The 23106-nt window shown below is 45.0% G+C and overlaps 2 protein-coding genes across 6 annotated transcripts in view; one reads left to right on the top strand and one right to left on the bottom strand.

Moving 5' to 3' along the window:
* The window catches only part of rgs19 (regulator of G protein signaling 19), a 25863-nt gene continuing 2757 nt past the window's right edge, over positions 1-23106 (top strand). The window contains exons 1-5 of one of the 5 annotated variants that reach the window (XM_035915143.2): positions 221-245; positions 8442-8549; positions 20972-21144; positions 21283-21378; positions 21794-22028. In XM_035915143.2, the coding sequence (XP_035771036.1) occupies positions 8535-8549; positions 20972-21144; positions 21283-21378; positions 21794-22028 (519 nt within the window). In that variant the 5' untranslated portion in view covers positions 221-245; positions 8442-8534. Of the gene's footprint in view, positions 246-8438; positions 8550-9051; positions 9297-20971; positions 21145-21282; positions 21379-21793; positions 22029-23106 lie in introns of those variants that run through there. The other 4 variants (XM_035915144.2, XM_087833889.1, XM_035915142.2 and 1 more) reach the window with 4 other exon arrangements.
* The window catches only part of tcea2 (transcription elongation factor A (SII), 2), a 17368-nt gene continuing 16715 nt past the window's right edge, over positions 22454-23106 (bottom strand). Inside the window, exon 10 of the mRNA XM_087833888.1 lies at positions 22454-22594. Within this exon, the coding sequence (XP_087690014.1) occupies positions 22454-22594 (141 nt within the window). The remainder of the gene's footprint in view (positions 22595-23106) is intronic.

The raw sequence follows: 23106 nt of genomic DNA on the forward strand, positions 1-23106 counted from the left end.
GTCAGGGCGGTGATCTCTCTCCTGTTCTGCGTGTCTCTCTCTCTCTCTGGGAAAAACCCGAGTAGGAGGAGGAGGAGGACTCCTTCCTCTTCTCCGTCTTGTTCTGCTCCGGCGGCTGTGAGCGCTGATTGGAGCAAATGATAAAAAGCTCCCGGTGCGCGGCGGTGAAGGCAGACAGACGCACGCGGATGTGTCTCCGGAAGCGCAGCGGAAGCCGCCCCGCGGACCTCCTTCAAGCCCAGATTGTGAGTATGAGCTGCAGAGGAGGGGGGCGGGGGGCGCGCTTTTACTTCAAGCCCCCGTGCGGGCTCCCGTCCGCGGCCACGCTGCTCCGCCGGAAGGTCGGTGATTCCTCCCTCCCCCCCTGCCAACGAGCGGCCAGTGTGCGGGGGTGGGGGGAGAGGAGGACCCGTGTCTCCTTTCCTGCTTCCTCTCTGAGTGACATTGGACCGACAGCTCTGGGGGAGGAGTGAGGAGAGGAAGGCAGCTCTTTAGTCCTCTTTCCTTCACTCCTTGCTTGTTTCCTTCAGCTCTCATGTGTGCCAAAGACCTGCGGAGGCTCAGTGAGGAAGGCCCGGTCCAGACCAGCAGGGACAAACTTTAATGGGTTAGACTTCTGTTCTCCTGCTGTGACAGATGTTCTGGCGTTGTTAGCCAAGTTTTGGCGTTCTGACAGGGGTTCTGTTTTCATGAAAAGACGTTCTGGTGTTCTAGCGGAGGCTACGATGTTCTGACAGATGTCCAGGCAGATGTTCTGACAGACATTCTGGTTTTCTAGCAAAGGCTACGATGTTCTGACAGATGTCCGAACAGATGTTCTGACAGGTGTTCTGGTGTTCTAGCAAAGGCTACGATGTTCTGACAGAGGTTCTGTTTTCATGAAAAGACGTTCTGGTGTTCTAGCTGAGGCTATGATGTTCTGACAGATGTCCGGACAGATGTTCTGACAGGGGTTCTGTTTTCATGAAAAGACGTTCTGGTGTTCTAGCGGAGGCTACGATGTTCTGACAGATGTCCAGGCAGATGTTCTGACAGACGTTCTGGTGTTCTAGCAAAGGCTACGATGTTCTGACAGATGTCCGAACAGATGTTCTGACAGGTGTTCTGGTGTTCTAGCAAAGGCTACGATGTTCTGACAGATGTTCTGACAGACGTTCTCACAGACGTTCTGGTGTTATAGCAAAGGCTACGATGTTCTGACAGATGTTCTGACAGATGTTCTCACAGACGTTCTGGTGTTCTAGCAAAGGCTAAGATGTTCTGACAGATGTCCGGACAAATGTTCTGACAGATGTTCTGACAGATGTTCTGACAGATGTTCTGACAGATGTTCTGACAGATGTTCTGGTGCATTAACAAGAGTTCTGTTGTCATGAAAGACATTCTCGTGTTCTGAAAGATTTTGACCTTGTAAGAGAGGCTCTGAAGATCTGACGTAGGTTCTGGTGTTCTGACAGACGTTCTCGTTCTCTGACAGAGGTGTTGATGCCACTGATGTTTTAGTGTTCTGACACAGGTTCTGTTATCAGGAAATATGTTCTGGTATTCTGACAGAGGCTCTCATGGATAGATACTTTATTGATCCCACAAGGGAAATGTTCGTGTTACAGGAGCCGGATTAAGAGTCCAGTCTACAATACACAACAAGACACAACACACTTAAAGGTGCCATCTTATACTATAAGATTTAATATATTACAACAGTGTTAAAAAAGTCCAAATAAAGTTAGTTAAACATGGTAAAAGTAAAACTGACATTTTATAACAGAAGTGCAAACTGCATTCAAAAACTTTTTGTGCACTACCAGTCGAACGTTTGGACACACCTTCTCATTGAATGGTTCTTCTTTATACAAAAAACCGTGTTTTAGATTCTTGGTAACATCCAGCCTTTGCTCACTCTTCTCATTCTCTCCATGAGCTTCATGAGGTCATCTCCTGAAATGGCTTTCCAACAGTCCTGAAGAAGTTCCCAGAGATGCTGAGCACTTGTTGGCCTTTTGCCTTTACTCTGCGCTCCATCTCATCCCAATCCATCTCCACTGGGTTTAGGTCAGGTGACTGTGGACATCACTCTCCTTCTTGGTCAAACAGCCCTCACACAGCCTGGAGGTGTGTTTGGGCTCATTGTGCTGTCCTGGCATGTGTCTGCAGGATGCTGTGGTAGCCATGCTGGTTCAGTTATTATGGTTCTTGCCATAATATGAATTCTAACAGTTGTCAAATAGGGCTGTGTTTGACAACTGTGAACCCTGACAGGCACACCTGTGAGGTGAAACCATGTCAGGTGACGACATCATGAAGCTCACTGAGAGAAGGCCGAGGGTTTGCAGTCAACAAAGCAAAGGACGGCTACTTTCAGAATCTAAAATATAAAACATATTTAGTGTTTTATCAATCTTTCTTTGCTACATAATTCTATAAATCTCGATGCATATATTTGATGTTTGTATCTACGATGTGTAAAGTAATAAAAATACAGAAAAACCATTCAATGAGAAGCTGTGTCCAAACGTTCGACTGGTGGTGTAAATGTAAGAAAAACAGCTGTATGACGCTGTAATACAGTGACAGGTATGTTCACGTAGAAGGAAGATTCATTATCTGTGAGGTCAAATCAAGGTCAAGTTTATTTATGTAGCACATTACCAACAGTCCATGCTGCACAAAGTGCAAGTGTAAAATACCACTAAAATAAGAAGCACAACAGTGATGCATAAAACATGGAAGAGAGGAAAAATAAATAAAACAAGTAAATAAAAACAACAACTAAGGCTGTTAAAACCAAAATGTTCAACGTGTGTTAAAAGCCAGACCATAAAAATGTCTTTAGTGATGATTTGAAACGTTAGTGTTTGTGCAGGTCACACATTAAGAGGAAGACTATTGCAGAGTCTGGGTCCTGCCACAGAGACGCCTCTGTCACCACCACACTTTAGTCCAGGAGTAGTTACGGTTAGTTCTGACCTGGACCTCACGTTCTTCCTGGAGCATAAACCAACAGGAGCTCGGACAGGTGAGAAGGGGCTCGTCCGGTTTGTGATTTAAAAACAAAAAGTCAGATTTGGCTCCTGTGAGGAACAGGGAGCCAGTGAGAGGCCAACACTGGGTTACTGGCTCCTTCAGGTTAGTGCCAGTCAGCAGACGAGCAGCTGCATGTTGGACCAACTGGAGACGATGAAGAGAGGCCTGGTCCAGTTACCAAAGTACAGAAAACTGCAGTAGTTCAGTCTGCAGCTAATGAACACATGAATAACATGTTCAAAGACATCAGCTGGAAGGTGTGGCTTTGCCTTGCACTGGACTACTGCGCTCACCTGCCTACACCCAAAGGCTGCTGTCAGGTCCAACAACAAGAATCCAGAGTTGAGGGAATATCATTAACAACCCTTCAAAGTCTCAGTGTTGTGTACTGATTTAAAACAAGATTGAAACTTTTCATCGATCTCAGTAAGATCGAGGTGAGCCTGCAACTGTAAACTGTAAATAGACCAGTTTCTCCAGAACTTTTGAAAGAGAGGGAAGCTTTGAGATTGGCCTGTAATTGGACAGAACAGTTGGGTCCAGATTGTGATTTTTAAGACGAGGCTGAACTATAGCTTGTTTAAAACATGATGGGACGCAGCCTGTAGCAAGTGTTGATTGTGGATAAAAGCCCAACAGTATTAAAAGTATTTTTAAGCAGACTTGGAGGAAGCCGATCTGATGTGCAGTGTGATGATCTTCGGTGATGAACTACCACAGACAGTTCACTCAAACTGAGACAGCTGAGCACACAGGAGGAACACTGAGGTCTGAGGCAGTGGGCGACCAGACATAAGAAACTTTATCAGTAAAAATGCAGAAAAGTCATCAACTACACATCTGACATCACCACATGGACTACAAATAGGAGTAAAACATTATAAAGTACCTGAGGCTGTTTGTGGACACCAGGTTTGAGACAAGCTGAGTGTTTGCAGTCTGTGCAGCCTCTTGGTGAGCAGAGACACAAACATGAAGCCTATCGTTTTTCCATCTCCTCTCAGCGTGTCTGCAGTCACGCCTAAGGCTGTGGTATGTTCATTCAGCCATGGCTCTGATAATGGCTTAGCACGCACAGTCCTGAGTGGAGCGATTCAGTCCGAGATATCAGTGCAGGTTGAATTAAAGATGTCAGAACGTCCTCAGCGCTTTCACAGCTGGAGTTCATTTTTCCACAAACCATAAATGCAACAGAAAATTTAGGTGCTATCAAAGTATTAATGGCTCGTCCTTTGTGGGCTGCAGTGCACGGCTTATCCACAAACAGCCCAAAGTTAAAGTGAACAACTCAGGAAAATGATCAGAGACGCATAGAGCAGGGCGATATGACCAAAAATATTTATCACGATATACATTTGAAAATTTATTTATGTATATGTATATATTTGAAAATGTGTGATAACAATATAACTGATGCAAGACAAAATACTTTACAACTCCACAACTTTATTAGTGCAAAAACCCCATTAATGTATTTTCACTTAAACAAGCACCTGTTTTTTATGTGAATTAAAGCTGTGTAACAATGTAACAGTGCAAATGCAAATTCCTCGCAGACGGTTTAACCAAAAGGCATTTCCAGTGGACATGGGCTGACATGTGCTGAGCATAACCATGTATAATATCCACACAAGTTAAAAACTGGCGCTTTGCAACATGAAACTGCAGTGTGCCAAATAAACAAGTCAAATAGGTATTTTTCAGACCATGAGGTGCTCGGGATTATAAGAACACCAAACAGTCAAACTTTACTCCTTCTTCTTGCTTCCTCCACTTCTGTACCATTGATTCATGAATGTTGAATTCTGTCACAGCTGCTCTATTCCCATGTTCTACTGCATGACTGATAAAGAAATCCACTTCATAAGCATGTCTCTTAACAGGAGCCATTTGTGGTCCTTATACACACAATACGGTAATATTATGTTGAAGCACAGTACGTATCACTCCGCGAGGCTCCGCCTACGATAGCCGTAATGCTCCGACATCAAGCGGTGCGGCTTCGTAGCTTAGGAAAGTCGTACTGAAACATCTGACAGATTTTCGAGCGCCGTGCACATAAAATCGTCTCGAGGTCAGTAAACACAACCAGAGTTCATACATAAGGCACACGGGATTATAAGGGGCTCTGTCGACTTTCAGAAAAATCAAAGGATTGATTTTAAGTGTGCCGTATTTTCCAAACAACACGGTAATAACGACGGCCCGCTAGCATGCGCTACCAAAAATAGTGCTTTGTTGTGTATCTGACGGTCGAAAGCTAAACCAGTTCCACACCAGTGAAGCTGCATTTTTACAAACCAGTTCTGGTTCATCTTTTTATTCAACGATCCACTTTCGCTCTTCTCGTTCTGCGTCGCCGCCATGTGCGTATGTAAACAAAGGCACTGTGCATGTACGTTTTACCCATATTCTATCGCAATGTTTCATTTTCTTATCGTTGCCCAACATTATACTGGTGTTACCGTGAACGGTATGATATGGCCCAGCGCTAGCATTTACCATTTACTCTCATAATGACTCTGAGGTTTGTTGAATTTCTCAGGTTAACCCTGATCATGTGTTGCTAACCTGGAATTCAAACGTGAGGCCAAGCAGTGTTGCTGCCTTGCTCGTGTGAGAGAATTGAACCTGTTCCTTAAATTTAGAGCTGCATGTGGAACAGACACAAAGTGTTCCTTCGTGCTTCCTTCCTTTCTTGGTGTGTTGATGACTCGTATAGCTTACGTCAGGATAAACTGCAGTATGGGGATTTATGGGAATGTTGTCATTATGACCATATAGGGCGCTGGCTCTGGTTTCAGGAGGAAGAGACACTGAAAAGCAGAAATAACGTTTCTGCATTTAAGGAATCGTATTTCGAGCAGCAGTTTTTACATCCGAGTCCCTCAGAGTGGAACAAGCACCTGTCTGTAATCATCACTGATCACCTGCTTCGCCTCGACTCCCTTCTGTCTGAACACCCAGCCCTCCCTTCATGTCACTCTTGGTTTTACATATTAGGCTTAAAAGCATGTTGGAGGTGAGGGTCATTGCAGTAATGTGTCTTAATGTGAAAGTCTTTGGAAGCCTCTGGAAAGAAAGCTGTGCTGGTTTGTTTGAAGTCTCTTGTGAACTTTAAATAACGCCACCTCTCAGATAGCCGCCGGAGGAGCAGGACGGCCTTTTCTGTCTTCCTGTTGCCAGTTGGTACACACTTCCTCTTCCTGTGTCTTTCTTCATTATGTCTGTTGCTTACTTCCTCTTTTTCAGACTGCTCATCTTCTTCCCTTCTGTCTGTTTCTCCTTTTGTCTTGTGTTTCTAGCACTCCGGCCATCTTTGCCTCGCCGATGCGTACGTGTGCGGGCTTTTATCAGACGATGCTGCTTCATCAGCCTGTTAAAGTAAAGGTCATATTCACTCAGAGAACCGCAGCAGTGATTCAAGATACAAGAACTTTGTTGTCAGTACAACAGTATACACAGTACGCAGCGTACCGAAATGCCCTTTCACCCCCCCATGGTGCATTTATAAGAATATAAAAGATAAATCTCCAAGAGATATAAATCTAGGAATTACAAAAAAATAGTAACTTATAAAAGGTACTATTACTAACTATACAACACTAACTGTACAATAAACAAAGGACAGAGGCAATACGAGTTGTGCAGCAGGTATTGAACACAATAACTGGAAGATGATGATGGAGACAGATTGGACAGTACGTGACGCAGATGTGGGACTGACGGAGAAACTTGTGATAACCCGACATTACCTGAGAGGACGATCACTGTGACTCTGTGTTACCCAACATGTAAGCGAGGAAACTGCTAAAGAAAAGTTCCACCTCCTCTCCGTTCACAAATAGACACACAAACATCGTGTAGTTCTTCACAAATACACATGGAGTCAGCCCGTGACTCATCCCGGTGCTTCCTTAACGTGAGGTCAATGGTTTGATCCCTGTTCCTTCGTCCTGGATGTTGTCCTTGTCCCCTGAACACAGAGGTTTCCTGTGCGCTGGTGTGTCAGGGTGTGAATATAGAAAAGCTAACAGCAGTGAGGGTCCGTTTACAGCCTTAACCCTAACCCCCCCCATTCTCAGCTTTTCCTATTGAAAGTGATGAAGAGCGGTGGCATGATGGCTGACCACTGATTCTAACCTTCAACAGAACTTCTTCCTTCCAGAGTTGGAGAAAAAGTATTTTCAGAACCAGAAAGTTACTCGTTTCTTTCTGTCCATGTGTTACAGTGGAAACATCCTCAGCTCCACCTCTGATGGTGGGTGAAGTTCTCGTCTTCACGGAGACTTTGCATGAAATCACGGTGCACAAAAACTTGACTGTGTTTGCCTGAATGGTTCGTTAACTGGAATCTGATGAACTGGATTAAAATCTGACTGTTTAGTACAGGTGTCATTGCTCCCTCTGCTGCTTTCTTGGTCATGTGGTTTTACACTCGCCACACTCACGTCCTCCAAATGTTTGCAACTAATTTAATGCATCAGGAGCTCGTTCATCTCTGCTGTGCGATGTGTGAGGTTTAACCCTTTATCGACGATGGGCCCGCTGACAGGCCCATTTTACAAGCGCTCTTTAAACGACGGTAACTCAGTCATCGTTTATGCTAGAGAGAAAGTGTGGACGCTTACTAAAAGACGAGAAGATGAGCTTTATGGTGCATCTTTAGAAAGCACGAGCAACCGACGGTCCAATCACATGTAAGAATGGATGATGCATGGGTGTGAAGAAGTGGCAACGCCCCAAAAAAGGCCTGCAGATTTAAAAAAACTGAGTGGCTCAGGCTCAAAAACTTCAGTGTACATATTTAGTATGGTTCATTTTCAGAGTTGATGTGTTACATTTTGTTTCTGTGGACTTAATTATAAATCTGAAAACACAGAGTCTGTTTTTTATTTCCGTCCTGTAAACTGTTGTTGCGTCGTCACAACAACAGTGATGCAAAATGACTGACAGATATTTGAAGCTGGGTTATTCTGAAAAAAGGGGCAAAAGCACTTATAGTGTGATTTCTGCCCCTATTACAGCCAAAATGACCAAATAAGTCCAGGCGGCCTAATGATGCTCGTTCAGTAAGAGCAGCTCAGATTAGAGGTGATGATGTCATCTCGTCCTCACAGCGCCCAGAAAACACGCCAACGTGTCAGAATCGTTTAAAGTTCATTAAGAATCTTTCAGTGTCACACTTTCACACACACTCTCTTTTCTCTCCTTCGTGTGTGTGTGTGTGTGTGTGTGTGTGTGTGTGTGCGTGGACACCTTGTGAATAAATCTGCCTGTTGGTGGATTTGTTGGTGCTGTTTGCTGTTGTGTTTGTGAACATCTCCATGTGTTTTGACTGTATGTGCGTTTGTGCATTTCGCTGTGTGTGTGTGTGTGTGTGTGTGTGTGTGTGTGTGTGTGTGTGTGTAAAGCAGAGGTCCGAGGCTGAACAGTGGATGACATGCGTGTGCCCGGCCTGCTAACACCGCTGACGACGCGCGCTCTAACCGACCGGCCGCTCTCTCGACATGGCGGATGTTCTGGTAAAGCCCTCTGACTGTTTGTCCTCTGTGTGTCCGTCTGTCCGTGTGCCACACAAACACGTCCTCTTCAGCAGTAATGAGGTCACATCACCATCAGTGAGAGTTGTCCTCGCACCACACAATCGTTTCTTTATGGACTTTGCAGCAGCAGACCAGGGAAGCTGCTGTCATGCTGTAACATGCACGAGAGCTGAAACTGGAGGTTTACGCTCCTCTCGGACCAGAAGCACGTAAAGGGTTTTGTCCGTGTTGAGAAGAACAAGGGCACAGGCCGAGCGAGCAGCTGGGCCGTGACAGCTGGGCTGATGTTGTGATGAGCTGTGGGGATTTAGCCTCAGGGATGCGGTCAGGTTGGTTTTCCCGTGAAAGAGAGAAACTTTGACAAGTCGAGACTGGACTGATTCCAGAGATGAACAAGTTCAAGAATGTAAACACTGCTTTTAGCAGCTTTTTCCTCCTTTTCCTGCCTCGGTGGTGTGAAGAGGTGCGTGCAGTCCTCGTGGCAGGGTTAGCTGTGTGTGTGGACGCCAGGTCTGATTCATCAAGTTTCAGAGAGAAACCAAGAACCCCTGTGTGTCACAATACCTCTGATTCTGCTTCCTGCCCCCCACCCTTCACCGCTTCCTCCTTTACGGGAGTGAAGCGTGCTGATTGATGGAGGCGTCGTGGCTGTTAGCAAGCGGCTGAAAGGAAGGAGAAAGAAGGACTGGTTTGTCGATCGTTCGCCGCTGAATCGTCCCGTCTCTGGTGAGCTGCTGAATGCTTTCTGTGTGCTGGAGCTTTAGCGTGCTGCCGTGGGCACTCCTGTCACCTTAAAGACGATGGATGCAGGTACGGCGTGAGTCACGCCATGCTGTCCATACTGTTGATTATCGACCGAACTGAAGGTTCATAACTAAGATTTGGAAAATGATTTCTGATCTGTGGGTGTTCGAGGAAAGGCAAAGGTCTTTAGTGGAAAATGCGTCAACTGTATTTCTCAGTTCCTGAAAAGCTGAACAGTCTGGGAAATGCTGATTTTCGTGTGTTGGCTTATAAACAACAATGAAAGGGCGCAGCAGATTTTCAAGTTGAATATTTGCACGCTGCAGAGGCGGCAGACATTCTGTATTTAAAGAAGAAGTACAGAGAGTAGTTTTAAAATACTCCAGTAAATGTCGAAGTACTAAATAAACTCGGCTCTGAGACAGAGTAAGAAATGAAAGCTCCCCGGAGGACGTCTGACAGCTGCGCACACATAACTCAACCTTGTGGTATAAAATGAGGATATAAACCGACTTGAGATGAGTTTTTGTAATAAAGTCAGTCAGCCTGAATCGCTGAAGCAGAACATGAGCAGCTGCCTACATGTTGGCGCCGGGAGCGGGCCAACAATGACCTGAACTATGCTCAGTCTGCCCAACTGTAAAGAGCAGTAAATGATATCATTTTGATTATAAAGCATGTTCTGTTAGAATAAAGATGTAAAGTTGTGGAGTCACAAATAGGGAAATGTTTAACACATAACTAAGAAATGCTTGTTTTTCACATGTAAGCACAGGCAGTAAGTGTGCGAACACGGCAGCCTCGGTTTGATTTAACGTGTAAAACGTTGTCCTGTTGCTGCGCTTACAGAAACGCTGTCTTTGACTTGAAAAACGTTACTTTATGCTCCTCCCACTCCCTGTTTCTCAGCGTGATGCTGACATCCTCGGTGAGGGGTCAGGTCCAAAACAAACCACATTAAGCGCTGACTTCAGTTGTGCCTCTTTCATCATTTGTGCGACGTACCCCGGTGATTCACACACGAGTAGGATTGCCTCATGTGTTACAGTTCACGCTCATATCGGTTAAAAAAATAACTACTCGATTAAAGTACAGCTCCTAAAAGTTCTACAGAAGTATAGTGATAAGGTATTTATACTTTATTTTTCCCACCTGTGCCGGGCTGTGGAGATGTTTCCCATCAGGTTGATTTTATATTCTGAGTGGGGGTAATACAGGCAGGTCTTCCCTCAGAGTGTGTTTGCTCCTGATGTGGTCTTTGGACCCTTAATACCACCTTAACACCATTAGTGGTGCCCGTCTGAGGAGGAGGAGCACTGAAGCCGCTGCTCCCATTTAGTCCTGTATATGATTTTTTAAATCTCTAATATATATGTGAGTAATAATCCATGTTAAAATCAGTCACTACGATAGAATTGAATGGCCCTTTATTGTACATATACAACAGTATGGTGGCTGCGCTGACTGAGCAGCAGTAAAAATCATAGAAATAGTAAAAACATCAGGAGTAAACAGGAAAGTAGTGTTAACAGTCCGAATGGCCCGGGGAAGAAGCTGTTAGTGAGTCTGGAGGTTTTAGTGACCCTGTGTGCAGCCTGTCAGCCCCCCTGAGTGCCAAACACGAGGCAGGAGGAGGCCAGCAGCAGCTCCTGCTCCAGGTCATCCTTATTCTAAGTGCAGCCGCTGCTGGGCCTTCTTTGGTGGTGTTGTGGGTCCGGGTGAGAGCGGGGTGGCCTCAAGCAGAAAGACGTTGAGCTCCTCTGCGAGTTTGAGGCTGCTGTCAGGGGTTGGGGGACTCTGGCCTTTGTAGTTGATGAGGGCTTGCACACCTCTCCGCACCTGATGGGGGTTGCTGTCGGTGAGCAAGCCCTCTGTCTTCCTCCTGTACCTCCTCCCCAGGTTGGCTCTGGCAGTCGTGTATAAAGAACTGTTACGAGTTCGATCAGAGCCTGGACTTCGTCATGGGTGAGGAAAAACCTGGATGGTTGGGTCACTGTCACATTCTCTACACTTAATGTAGAAAAGGACAGACTGAGTGAAGGTTTCCAGGTCCTGCGGTTCGAAGTCTGTCTGTCAGATCAAGAGAACAACATCTGGCCTTGTTTCAATGACCCCGGTGCTTAGAGGAGTTTGTTTCCTGAGAGGAAATGCAGAGATAAGGAGCAGAGAGAGGGGGTCAGATTGTCCCATGTGGGGGGGAGTGTGGCTCTATCCTGTACACATGGTCCAGTGTCCTGTCCCCTCTGCTAGGACAGTTAACATGCTGGAGGAATTTGCAGCATTTCAAAAATGCCGTATTAAAGTCCCAGCAACAACACGGATGTGCTCTGGGGTCTCTGCTTTCTGCTGATGGAAGTTGGAGGTGGATGAGACTTGAGCTAGCGTTGTAAACAATGGTAACTGTGGCTACCGTTAGCCCGTGAGGTAGATCAAAGCACCTGCACTGAATGGACTGTCTGTGATTGTACTGTTGTCCTGAAGCACATGAGCACAGAGCCCACCACCCCTTCCCTTACCAGAGTCTTTGTTGTGGTCCTGGGGGTGTAACGTCTGAAACTCCTCGGAGGAATCAGGGATGTTTGCATCCAGCATGCAGCTACAGTGAGTAGACAGCACTCAGGACAAAGCAGTAAATCTCTGATTGTAGCTCCTTTGTTTTGTTTGTGAGGGATCTGGCGTTGCTGAGGAAGATTGCGTTAATGTTTTCACAGCTGGACGCAAGAGCCGCATCTCCACTTCAAACTCTACCTCTCCCTGCACTGTCTTGCTTGCTGTTCCCAACAATAACCTACAGGGGGCCCGGTGATCCCACAATCTCAGGGATACTGGCGTACCAATCCGAAGAAGAGTCCGAGTTCAGGCTGAGGCCGATGCCTGTCAGTTCGTGACACCCGAAAAACATCAGTGCATTTTAGGAAGAAGTGGTGAAAAACACAAAAAGGTCCACAGTATGTGTTTGGTGGTGGAGATAGTTCCACAGGGTTGTGGGCAACACTCGTTCTGTCTACCACCTGAGCTACAGCCACCCCACCCATGGAGCCAGATAACACACACCAATGAGTTAAACTGCAGGAATGTCTTAAAGACATAAAGACCTGGATGGCCGCTAACTTTCTGCTTCTTAATTCAGATCAAACTGAGGTCATTGTACTCGGCCCTGAAAAGCTTAGAAATATGGTATCTAAGCAGATTCTTACTCTGGATGGCATTACCTTGGCCTCCAGTAACACTGTGAGGAACCTTGGAGTCATTTTTGACCAGGACATGTCCTTCAACGCACATATTAAACAAATATGTAAGACTGCGTTCTTCCATTTGTGCATTTGTGTATTTATTACTTGTAAACTTGACTACTGTCATTCATTATTATGGGATGTCCTAAATATTGGCTTTTCTTCATTGGCTCTATAAAGCACCTTGAGGTGACTATTGTTGTGATTTGCTGCTAAAAAACTAAAACTGAATTGAAAAGATTAGAGCTGCTGCTACTAAGAGAGTGTGCCGAAGTCTCCTGTGTGTTTCAAGTCCAGCTGGGAGGAGGTCCCAGGGTGTCCAGGTAAAAACGTGCATACAGACTGTCTTTACTTCTTCCTGTAGCTGCTGCAGAAAGTGTTTGTTTCTTAAACTCTGTTTTATAGGATTCTGTCTGTTTGCTTCTTGGCCTGAAGCCCTTTCAATGCTAACATCCTTGTAGTCTTAAAATGGGCGTGTGGCAGCCTGTTACGCTGTGTGTGTGCGCGCTCTGAGTGCACGTGCACGAGCATAAACATGTGTATATTTCGAAAGGCTTCTCCTAATAAGGAGAGGGGCTGAATCTTGAGTCTGATGCAGTTTGTTGAAGCTGAAAAACCTCAAATGTGTCACCTCAGAACGGTTCGGCTGAGTTAGACACTGCTGACTGTGTTCGAGTGTGAGCGCTCGAAAAGGAAACTAAGCCTGTGTGTCCAACATGTCGGTACAGCTCCTTTCCTTCCTGCCCCAGGCTCAAGTCCACCGGTGCTGTCAGCCTGGTGTCCTGATGAAACATAGAACTGTTCACATTTTTCTCTACAGTCACCATGACTCAAACATTTATTTCTGCATTGATGTCTTTCATTGTTCCATTATCACACTCCATGTCTTCATGTCCTTATAGCTCCAAGTCTGTGTGTCCACACGTCTGCTGTTTAGAAAACACAGTTTGTAAACAGAACAACACTAATCTGTTTTGTCATTAGGAGCTCTCTGACACACACATGCAGAGAGCTGCTGCTGATCAGACGGTGAAAGTATGAAGCGCTAATCTCTCAGATTAATATTTGAAATGAGCACTTAATCACGTAAACACAGCTCTGTGTGTGTGCGTGTGTGTATGTGTGTGCGCGTGTGTGTGTGTGTGTGTGCGTCTGTGTGCGTGTATGTGTGTGCGTCTGTGTGCGTGTGTGTGCATGTGTGCGTGCGTGTGTGTGCATGTGTGCGTGTGTGTGTGTGTGTGTGTGTGTTTGGAGCTGTCAGTGCTGTCAGAGTCTCCTGCATGGTGGGAGATGTTGTCCAACAGGGATGACAGCTTAGCCACCGTTCTCCTGTCACTCACCACCTCACTGGGTCCAGACTAGAGCAGGGCGATATGGCCAAAAATATTTATCACGATATATATTTGAAAATTTGCAATAACGATATAACCGACGATATAATTGATGCGAGACAAAATACAACTCCACAACTTTACTAGCGCAAAAAACCATCCATTTTTTTCACTTAAACAAGCAGCTGTTTTTTATGTGCATTAAAGCTATATAAAAATTTAACAGTGCAAATGCAGATTCCTTGCTGAAAGTTTAACCAAAAGGCATTTCCAGTAGAAATGGGCTGACATATCCTGAGCATAACCATGTATGATATCCACCGAAGTGGATATGGCAGCCTCGCTTCTGTCAGTCTGCCCCAGGGCAGCTGTGGCTACGACTGCAGCTGCCTCCACCAGTGTGTGGATGTGAGAGTGGATTAATAGTGGAATTGTAAAGCGCTTTGGGTGCCTAGAAAAGCGCTGTATAAATCCAATCCATTATTATTATTATTATTAAACTGCAGTGTGCAAGAAGAAGAGCTGTACGTTTGAATTTGTTCAGAAATCTCTCAGTCAGAACATGCTATATCATGTTTAGGTAACTAGCAAAACTAGCGAGCTAACTGCTAACTTCCTGCTAACTTCTAACTCCGTTAAATGTAATAAATTCTGTTTTCATGGATGCCTGGATGTTAAACTTAATTGTTACACCTGGTAAAGCAGCAACGCTGATCATTTTATTAAAGATGAAAGAATTTAGACAGTTTTTTAACTCTTAGTGATGCAGCAGTGTTGCTTTGACTTTAGGACCTGAAGCAGACGGAGTTTAGGACCCAGATTACTCCCAGATTTACGAGCACCTTAGTCTGACAAATACGGCAATAACGACGGCCGCTTGCATGTTCTACAAAAAAATGTGCTTTGTTGTGTATCTGACGGACAAACACCAAACATGTTCCACATCACTGAAGTTGCAGCATTTTTACAAACTAATTCTGGTTCATCCGTTTCACTCAACGATCCGCTTTCTCCCTTCTCATTCTCTGTCCATGCTTTTTCGGCCATGTGCGTATGAAAACAAAGGCCCTGCGCATGCGCGTTTTACCCATATTCTATCGCGATGTTTTATTTTCTTATCGTTGCCCAACATTATACCGGTATTACCGTGAACGGTATGATATGGCCCAGCCCTAGTCCAGAGGGCATCCTAGAACAGAGCTGGACCTCCGGATCAGCCTGTTCAGTTCTCTTCCCCAGCACAGATGCTGCTGCCCCAGCAGACCACACCTTAAAAGATGGCTGAGGCCACCACAGAGTCATAGAAGGTCTTCAGGAGTGGGCCCTCCACTCCAAACGACCTGAGTCTCTGCAGCAGGTACAGCCTGCTCTGCCCCTTCCTGTAGAGGGCGTCTGAGTTATGAGTCCAGTCCAGTTTGTTGTTCAGATGAACACCAAGCTACCTGTAGCTGTCCACAGCCTCGATGTCCATACCTTGGATGTTCAGTGGTTGCAGTGGAGGATGTTTGTGCCTGTGGAAGTCTACCACCAGCTCCTTGGTTTTACTAGTGTTGATCTGGAGGTAGTTCAGCTGGCACCAGTCCACAAAGTCTTGGGTCAGTCCTTTGTACTCCCTGTCGTCCCCATCAGTGATGAGGCCGACTATTGCAGAGTCGTCAGAGAACTTCTGCAGGAAACACTGGGTGGAGTTGTGGGAGAAGTCTGCAGTGTAGATGGTGAAGAGGAACGGAGCCAGAACCGTTCCGTGAGGGGCCCCCGTACTGCAGACGACCCTCTCCGACACACAGCCCTGAGTCCTCACATACTGTGGTCGGTCAGTGAGGTAGTCCAAAATCCAGGTAGTGAGGTGATGGTCCACTCCTGAGTTCTCCAGCTTATCCTTCAGGACCGAGGGAAGAATGGTGTTAAAGGCACTGGAGAAATCAAAGAACATGATTCTCACAGTGCTCTCAGCGGTCTCCAGGTGAGAGAGGGAAGGATGCACGAGGTGAATGATGGCATCGTCCGCTCCAATGCCTGGTAGGCAAACTGAAGTGGGTCCAGTATTGGAGAAATCCGATCGTTCAGACCCACAGAAATGATTGAAATCATCATGTCAGCAAACTGTCATGAATGTTACTGCGGCTGTCATAATATCCTATTAGAGCAATTAGAACATGCTGTAGGTATTACAGGTACTGCACTGCAGTGGTTTGTATCATATCTATCTAATAGACTCCAGTTTGTGCATGTAAATGGAGAGTCTTCTTCACACACTGAGGTTAATTATGGAGTTCCACAGGGTTCAGTGCTAGGACCAATTCTGTTTACATTATACATGCTTCCCCTAGGCAGCATCATTAGAAGACATAGCATACATTTTCACTGCTATGCAGATGACACCCAGCTCTATCTGTCCATGAAGCCAGATAACACACACCAATTAGTTAAACTGCAGGAATGTCTTAAAGACATAAAGACCTGGATGGCCACTAACTTTCTGCTTCTTAATTCAGATCAAACTGAGGTCATTGTACTCGGCGCTGAAAAGCTTAGAAATATGGTATCTAACCAGATTCTTACTCTGGATGGCATTACCTTGGCCTCCAGTAACACTGTGAGGAACCTTGGAGTCATTTTTGACCAGGACATGTCCTTCAACGCACATATTAAACAAATATGTAAGACTGCGTTCTTCCATTTGCGCAACATCTCTAAAATTAGAAATATCCTGTCTCAGAGTGACGCTGAAAAACTAGTTCATGCATTTATTACCTCTAGGCTGGACTACTGCAATTCATTATTATCAGGATGTCCAAAAAACTCACTGAAAAGCCTTCAGCTAATCCAAAATGCTGCAGCAAGAGTCCTGACAGGGACTAGAAAGAGAGAGCATATTTCTCCTGTTTTGGCTTCCCTTCATTGGCTTCCTGTTAAATCCAGAATTGAATTCAAAATCCTGCTCCTCACATACAAGGTCTTAAATAATCAGGCCCCATCTTATCTTAATGACCTTGTAGTACCATATCACCCTATTAGAGCACTTCGCTCCCACTCTGCAGGCCTACTTGTTGTTCCTAGAGTATTTAAAAGTAGAATGGGAGGGAGAGCCTTCAGTTTTCAGGCCCCTCTTCTGTGGAATCAGCTTCCAGTTTGGATTCGGGAGACAGACACTATCTCTACTTTTAAGATTAGGCTTAAAACTTTCCTTTTTGCTAAAGCATATAGTTAGGGCTGGACCAGGTGACCCTGAATCCTCCCTTAGTTATGCTGCAATAGATGTAGGCTGCCGGGGGATTCCCATGATGCATTGAGTTTTTCCTTTCCAGTCACCTTTCTCACTCACTATGTGTTAATAGACCTCTCTGTATTGAATCATATCTGTTATTAATCTCTGTCTCTCTTCCACAGCATGTCTTTTATCCTGTCTTCCTTCTCTCACCCCAACCGGTCGCAGCAGATGGCCGCCCCTCCCTGAGCCTGGTTCTGCCGGAGGTTTCTTCCTGTTAAAAGGGAGTTTTTCCTTCCCACTGTCGCCAAAGTGCTTGCTCATAGGGGGTCATATGATTGTTGGGCTTTTCTCTGTATCTATGAAGCGCCTTGAGGCGACATTTGTTGTGATTTGGCGCTATATAAATAAAATTGAATTGAATTGAATTGAATTGAAAAAAAGAAGGTATCTAAGTTTTTAATTAAATTGCTAAGCAGATAAGCTACTCAGAAACATCACTGTGTTTGAGCAGTAACAGGAAGTGATACTCTACCGCAGAGAGAGCGAACACCAATTGTTAATATCCGCGCAATATGGTGCAAATGGAAAAGAATGTGTCACTGTTTGTTTACAGGTGCGTATTACTTGTGCAAGCTCGCTGGCATTACTGTAAACAAAGGTTATTGGGAAGGGAGATTTTACGCTCAAGTTTCATCTTGTGACCTAAGCAGGAAGCAGCGTCTTTTCTCTGAGTCGTCACATCTTGACTGAGCCCAAGATCATCAGCTGAAGCAGCTTTAAACTCAAACTGTTAACTGTCTCCTCCCAGCTTTTTCAAGTGGTCTCAGTCACTATAGTACCTGTGCAGGTAGGCCAAACAGAGTGCATTCCAATAGACCAGACATGTGACAGGAAGTATCTGTGGTGTTCCAGTTATCCAAACACTAAGGAAAGGAGCTTCAGTACTTCCTTTAGCATAGGGTACATGCTAACATTACTGTGTTATTGTGCCACATGCGTTTATGCATTCATGGCTTCTATGGGTGGGGCTAACTTGTACTGACTGAGTGTGAGATCTGAGTGTCAGGACAAGGCCAAAGACTCCAAGTGCAGATCATGCCTTCCTTCTGATAACAAACAGTCCGAGCAGCAGCTATCACAAACACAACAGCCATGACTTTTTTCTCTTAGATTTTGTTCAATTTTCAGTAAATTGTGTGTCACAGACTTTTTAATTCACAGTTGGGCGACTGAGTGAAATATTCTCCTCCTGAAAGTGAAACTCTTGGAAATACGTTTGTGAGTGTTTACGAGTGTCTTAATGCGGCTGCAGACGTTGAATGTTCCTTCTTCTTTAAAACTCCAGCCTTTGTAATGAAGGATAGTTTTGTTGTGAAGCACAAATTAATGTAATAATATCCAATAATAATAATGGATTGCATTTATACAGCGCTTTTCGAGACCCTCAAAACGCTTTACAATTCCACTATTCATTCACTCTCACATTCACACACTGGTGGAGGCAGCTACAGTTGTAGCCACAGCTGCCTTGGGGCAGACTGACAGAAGCGAGGCTGCCATATCGCACCATCGGCCCCTCTGGCCACCACCAGTAGGCGGTAGGTGAAGTGTGTTGCCCAAGGACACAACGACCGAGACTGTCCGAGCCGGGGCTCAAACTAGCAACCTTCCAAGATGAACTGCCAACTAGTGATGGGATTTCTGGCTCTTTTTAGAGATCCGGCTCTTTCGGCTCGGCTCACTAAAAAGAGCCGGCTCTAAGAGCCATTTCGTTCGCGAACGACCCATCACTACTGCCAACTCTTGAGCCACAATCGCCCTTGTGACACATGATTTATGCTTCTTACTTGATTATAATAATATTATAAAATGAATAAAAATGTTTTTTCGCTAGAAAGATCAAAAATCGCCTCCACATTAACTGTAACGTCTTTTCTGGTATCACCCCAGTGTTGGGGAGTAACATAATACATGTACCGCCTATACGTATTTAAAATACAAAATATGAGTAACTGTATTCCGTTACAGTTACTAGGGCTGTTCGATATAACGATATATATCGGATGACGATATAAAAACGTCTATCGTTTCATTTTACGCTATCGTTTGTTTTGTGGTGTCGCAAAATAAACTGTTTACAGCAATATTTTTTCATCGTTTTGATGGTCGCTGTAGTGGCTATATTAATTTCTTAAAGTTCTCTCTTTCTCTTATATTTAATATAACCACACTACGGACGGACAAGCGCCTGTTTTTATGCGTTGTGGTTAGCAACAACGACCGTGACACCATCGCGTGTCCGCTTGTTTATGTACCACATAAACCTTTCACAATAAAGCTCAAGATCTGTTGAGACTTTTCAAAATAAACTGAATCACGTAAAAGAGCAGATTATTTACGGATGAAAAAAGAGCCATCAGGTGCTAAAAAATAAACCTTAGACTCAAACGTTAGAACAGGCTTTTCCCCGCAGCACGCCATTTAATAAATACTCACAAAGAAAACGGCGGCTGTTACAACTTATGTCTAAAAATGTATCGTTTCATGCATCGGTTAAAACACTCGACTCCAGCTACGTGACGCCCAGCTGGAAACACTTCCCGCAAGTCGAGCTGCCTGAGATTCACAGAATTTACAGAAAATGTTACATTTATGTGATTTATATCGTTACGATAGAATTCTTATATCGGGATATGAGATTTTGGTCATATCGCACAGTCCTAACAGTTACTGTTTAAAAAGGTGGTATTCAAATGACAGTTACTTTGTTTAAATAAAGGGATTACACAGCGGTTTCATATGTTAGGCTGTCCCCTCTCTATTTTAGGTAATTACACGCCGGTGGAAACCCAAGAAAAACATGCATTAAGAAGCTCAAATGTCTGTGTCTCAATCTCGCGTCTCATAATGACGTGAAGAAATATTTTTAAAAATGTTTTAATATGAAGGCAATAGGCAGAGTGTTACAGGTAGGGCTGCCACGATTAGTCGACTAGTCACGACTACGTCGACTACCAAAATCATCGATGACTAATTTAATAGTCGACGCGTCGTTTGAAGCTTTGTAAGATCACAAAAGACGCAGGAATAAGTAGTAGGATTTAAGAGTGTAATAACGGACGGAAACAGAAGATGGCAGCACTGCATGTACAAGGATGCCAGCTGCCGTTAAACCCCAAAGAAGAAGAAAATTCATAGCACGGCCCAGCTCAGTTTACAACAATGGCAGCAATGGCAACAGCTAGCAGCTAGTTAGTTTTAATGTTACTCTTATTATTCTTTCTGGAGAGAGAAGAGAGCCTGACGAGCCCAGTTGTAAGTAAGCTATTAAGACTCGACTGTACACCGTGTTCGTGTTTTCCTCTGAAACAATAAGTTCTGTTGGAGCAGCCTTTCAACGCCTCTCTCTGTCTCTCGCTAGCAAAGTTGACCCAGACAACAAAGTAAAGCTAGTTTTCAGCTAGGAACCCGACACAAACCCACCGTATTAGCCAGAGGTCCCTTTACTACGGTTCGGAGCCGCGGAGCTGTTTTATATACGCGAGGAATAGTTTTCTACACGAGATCGCTGCAGAAAGTGCAGCCTTACCTAATGTGCACCTACTGTTACTCATTTATATTAAGATTTAAACATCTAGTTGGTGTTGGTGTGGAGAGTAACCTTCAGTAATAAATCACAGCAATAGTACATTCATGTAGTTGTAAACAGCATGATAATATATTAAGTAATCCAAAGTATTCAGAATACGTTACTCTCATTGAGTAAAGTAATGGAATACGTTACAAAATACATTTTGGGGCATGTAATCTGTAATCTGTAGTGGAATACATTTTAAAAGTAACCTTCCTAACACTGATCACCCTGAGTATGTATCTGTACAGTACACAGGTCCGATTCCGGCCGAGCGAGGGGCGGAGCTTACCATGGGCGGAGGTCGCAGCGAGACCTCTGCACTGACCGGGACGGGAGGGGGGCGGGGCACGGCCACTACCCAAAATTCCCAGCGGCCCAACGCCTGCTGCTTCTGCTGGTGCTGCTGCTGCAGCTGTTCATGGTGAGACACACCTGCCTTACCTGGTGCCAACATACCTGTGGTCAGTGCTGCCCTTAACCTCATTGTGTGTGGCTGTGCTGTTTGTGCGAGTTTGTGTGTGTGCGTGTTTCCTGTCTGAAGGCTGCTTTATCATGTCAGTCTCACTGTCAGGAATGAAGAGGAGAGGCAGAGGCAGAGGAGGAGGAAGAAGATACCGGACACAAAGATGGAAACCATACCAAACTGTGAAGCTTGGTGAGTCACTGCGGTCGAGCGTTCTCTGCTCGACCTCACATGAAAAACACAACTTTTTCCGCATTGCAGAAAAATGCCACCAGGGGGCAGTATGAGCTCAGCTGAGCTCAGCGAGCTGTGAAACATGTTGATGGGAGTAGTACGCAGTTTGGGAATAAGCTGAGCCTGAGTGTGAGTTTTATTTACCTGCAAAGGAAACGTGTTCAAACACAGATGTGGTCTGACCAGGCCTACATCAGTTCATCCTGCATTAACGGCTCTAGGATCTTCACAGACTCTCAGTGTTTAGCCTAACAACTGCAATTAAGTCAGAAATATCCAAATATTCATACGTTCAGTTTGATATCAGCTAACTGCAGACCAGGAACATACACAAATGAACAGATGAACAAAGCTTTCCCCGCTTCTTCCTCAGCACCAAACCATCGTTAGAAGAGATCCGGCTGTGGTCTCAGTCCTTCGACAAGCTGATGAGGAATCCGGCAGGTCGAAATGTTTTCCGGGAGTTCCTGCGGACAGAGTACAGCGAGGAGAACATGTTGTTTTGGCTCGCCTGCGAGGACCTCAAACAGGAGATGAACAAGAGCGCCATTGAGGAGAAAGCTCGTTCCATCTATGAAGACTACATTTCTATTCTGTCACCAAAAGAGGTATGACTGTTTTTCAGCTGGGTCACACCAGTGCTCAGTGTTTGGAGGACCAGTGTGTGAACTATACAACAGGTGCACCGAGCTGTAAGATGCAAGGTCTAAGTCAGAGCTGTGATTGCTCTGTTACAAAAACACTGGATACAGGTTCTGACACCAGGATTCACTTCCTGTTTACGCATTCTCGTTGCTATCATCGAAGAAACCAACTCCAGACTTTTTTGGAAAAAAATTTTTCATTTAATCCCAAACACTACAGAAAGAGTGCGTATTTCTCCCACGTTAGCTTCTAAAATCCAGGTGTTTACAGGTGCACCTTACAGCCGTACGTCTTGGATTGTCAGCACTGGCACTCACAGTGTTCGGGTTTTCTTTCTTCAAGGAGGTGAAGAAAAGATTTAATTAATTTCAGCAGTTGAAATTAAAAGTTACAGCAGGCTGGACAGCACCACCAAGGCTGAGGCCATGCTTCTGGAGACTTCTCTCCAACCTCTGGCTGTGGAGGAGCGTCTGCTCCGTGGGTTCTGAGTCAGCTGATCTGTCGGTCGAGCCACACCCGTGGATGTAAGCTGTGGGGAGCAGAAATGTGTCTTCAGTTATCATTTTTGCTTCTGACGGTTCAAAATGAGTCAAACTGTATTTCCATAGAATCTTTCCAGATAGCATCAGAGAGAAAAACAGAAAAGTTCCCAAAAGCAGGTTTAAAAGGTTTTTAGCTGCTTTGAGAAAGAACCCAATGAGATGTCAGACTCAGGGGGAGACAGCGCCACAGTTTGGCCACTGATGGAAAAGCTCCGCCTCCTTTAGATCTTGTTTGCTGCACAGCCAGCAGACGGCCTCGGGGACCTGCTGGGGCTGCATGGATGTACCCTGGTGCTCATCCATCCAGAATCGTACCGTGGTCTATGAAGGGGATGAGGAGTGTCTTAATGCTCCTGCGTTGGTCCCAACATAGCCCGTTAGTCTTTAATGCAACGAGCAGACGATTGTGTTAAAGCTGCAAACGACACAAATCTAAATAGCCAGTCCTCTTCACCAGCCTCAAACATCACTCAGCCAGGTGAAGCTGGTTATACTAGAC

The sequence above is a fragment of the Neolamprologus brichardi genome, chromosome 20 (assembly GCF_056152115.1).
Source record: "Neolamprologus brichardi isolate AB-2024 chromosome 20, ASM5615211v1, whole genome shotgun sequence".
NCBI classification, from domain to species: Eukaryota; Metazoa; Chordata; class Actinopteri; order Cichliformes; family Cichlidae; genus Neolamprologus; species Neolamprologus brichardi.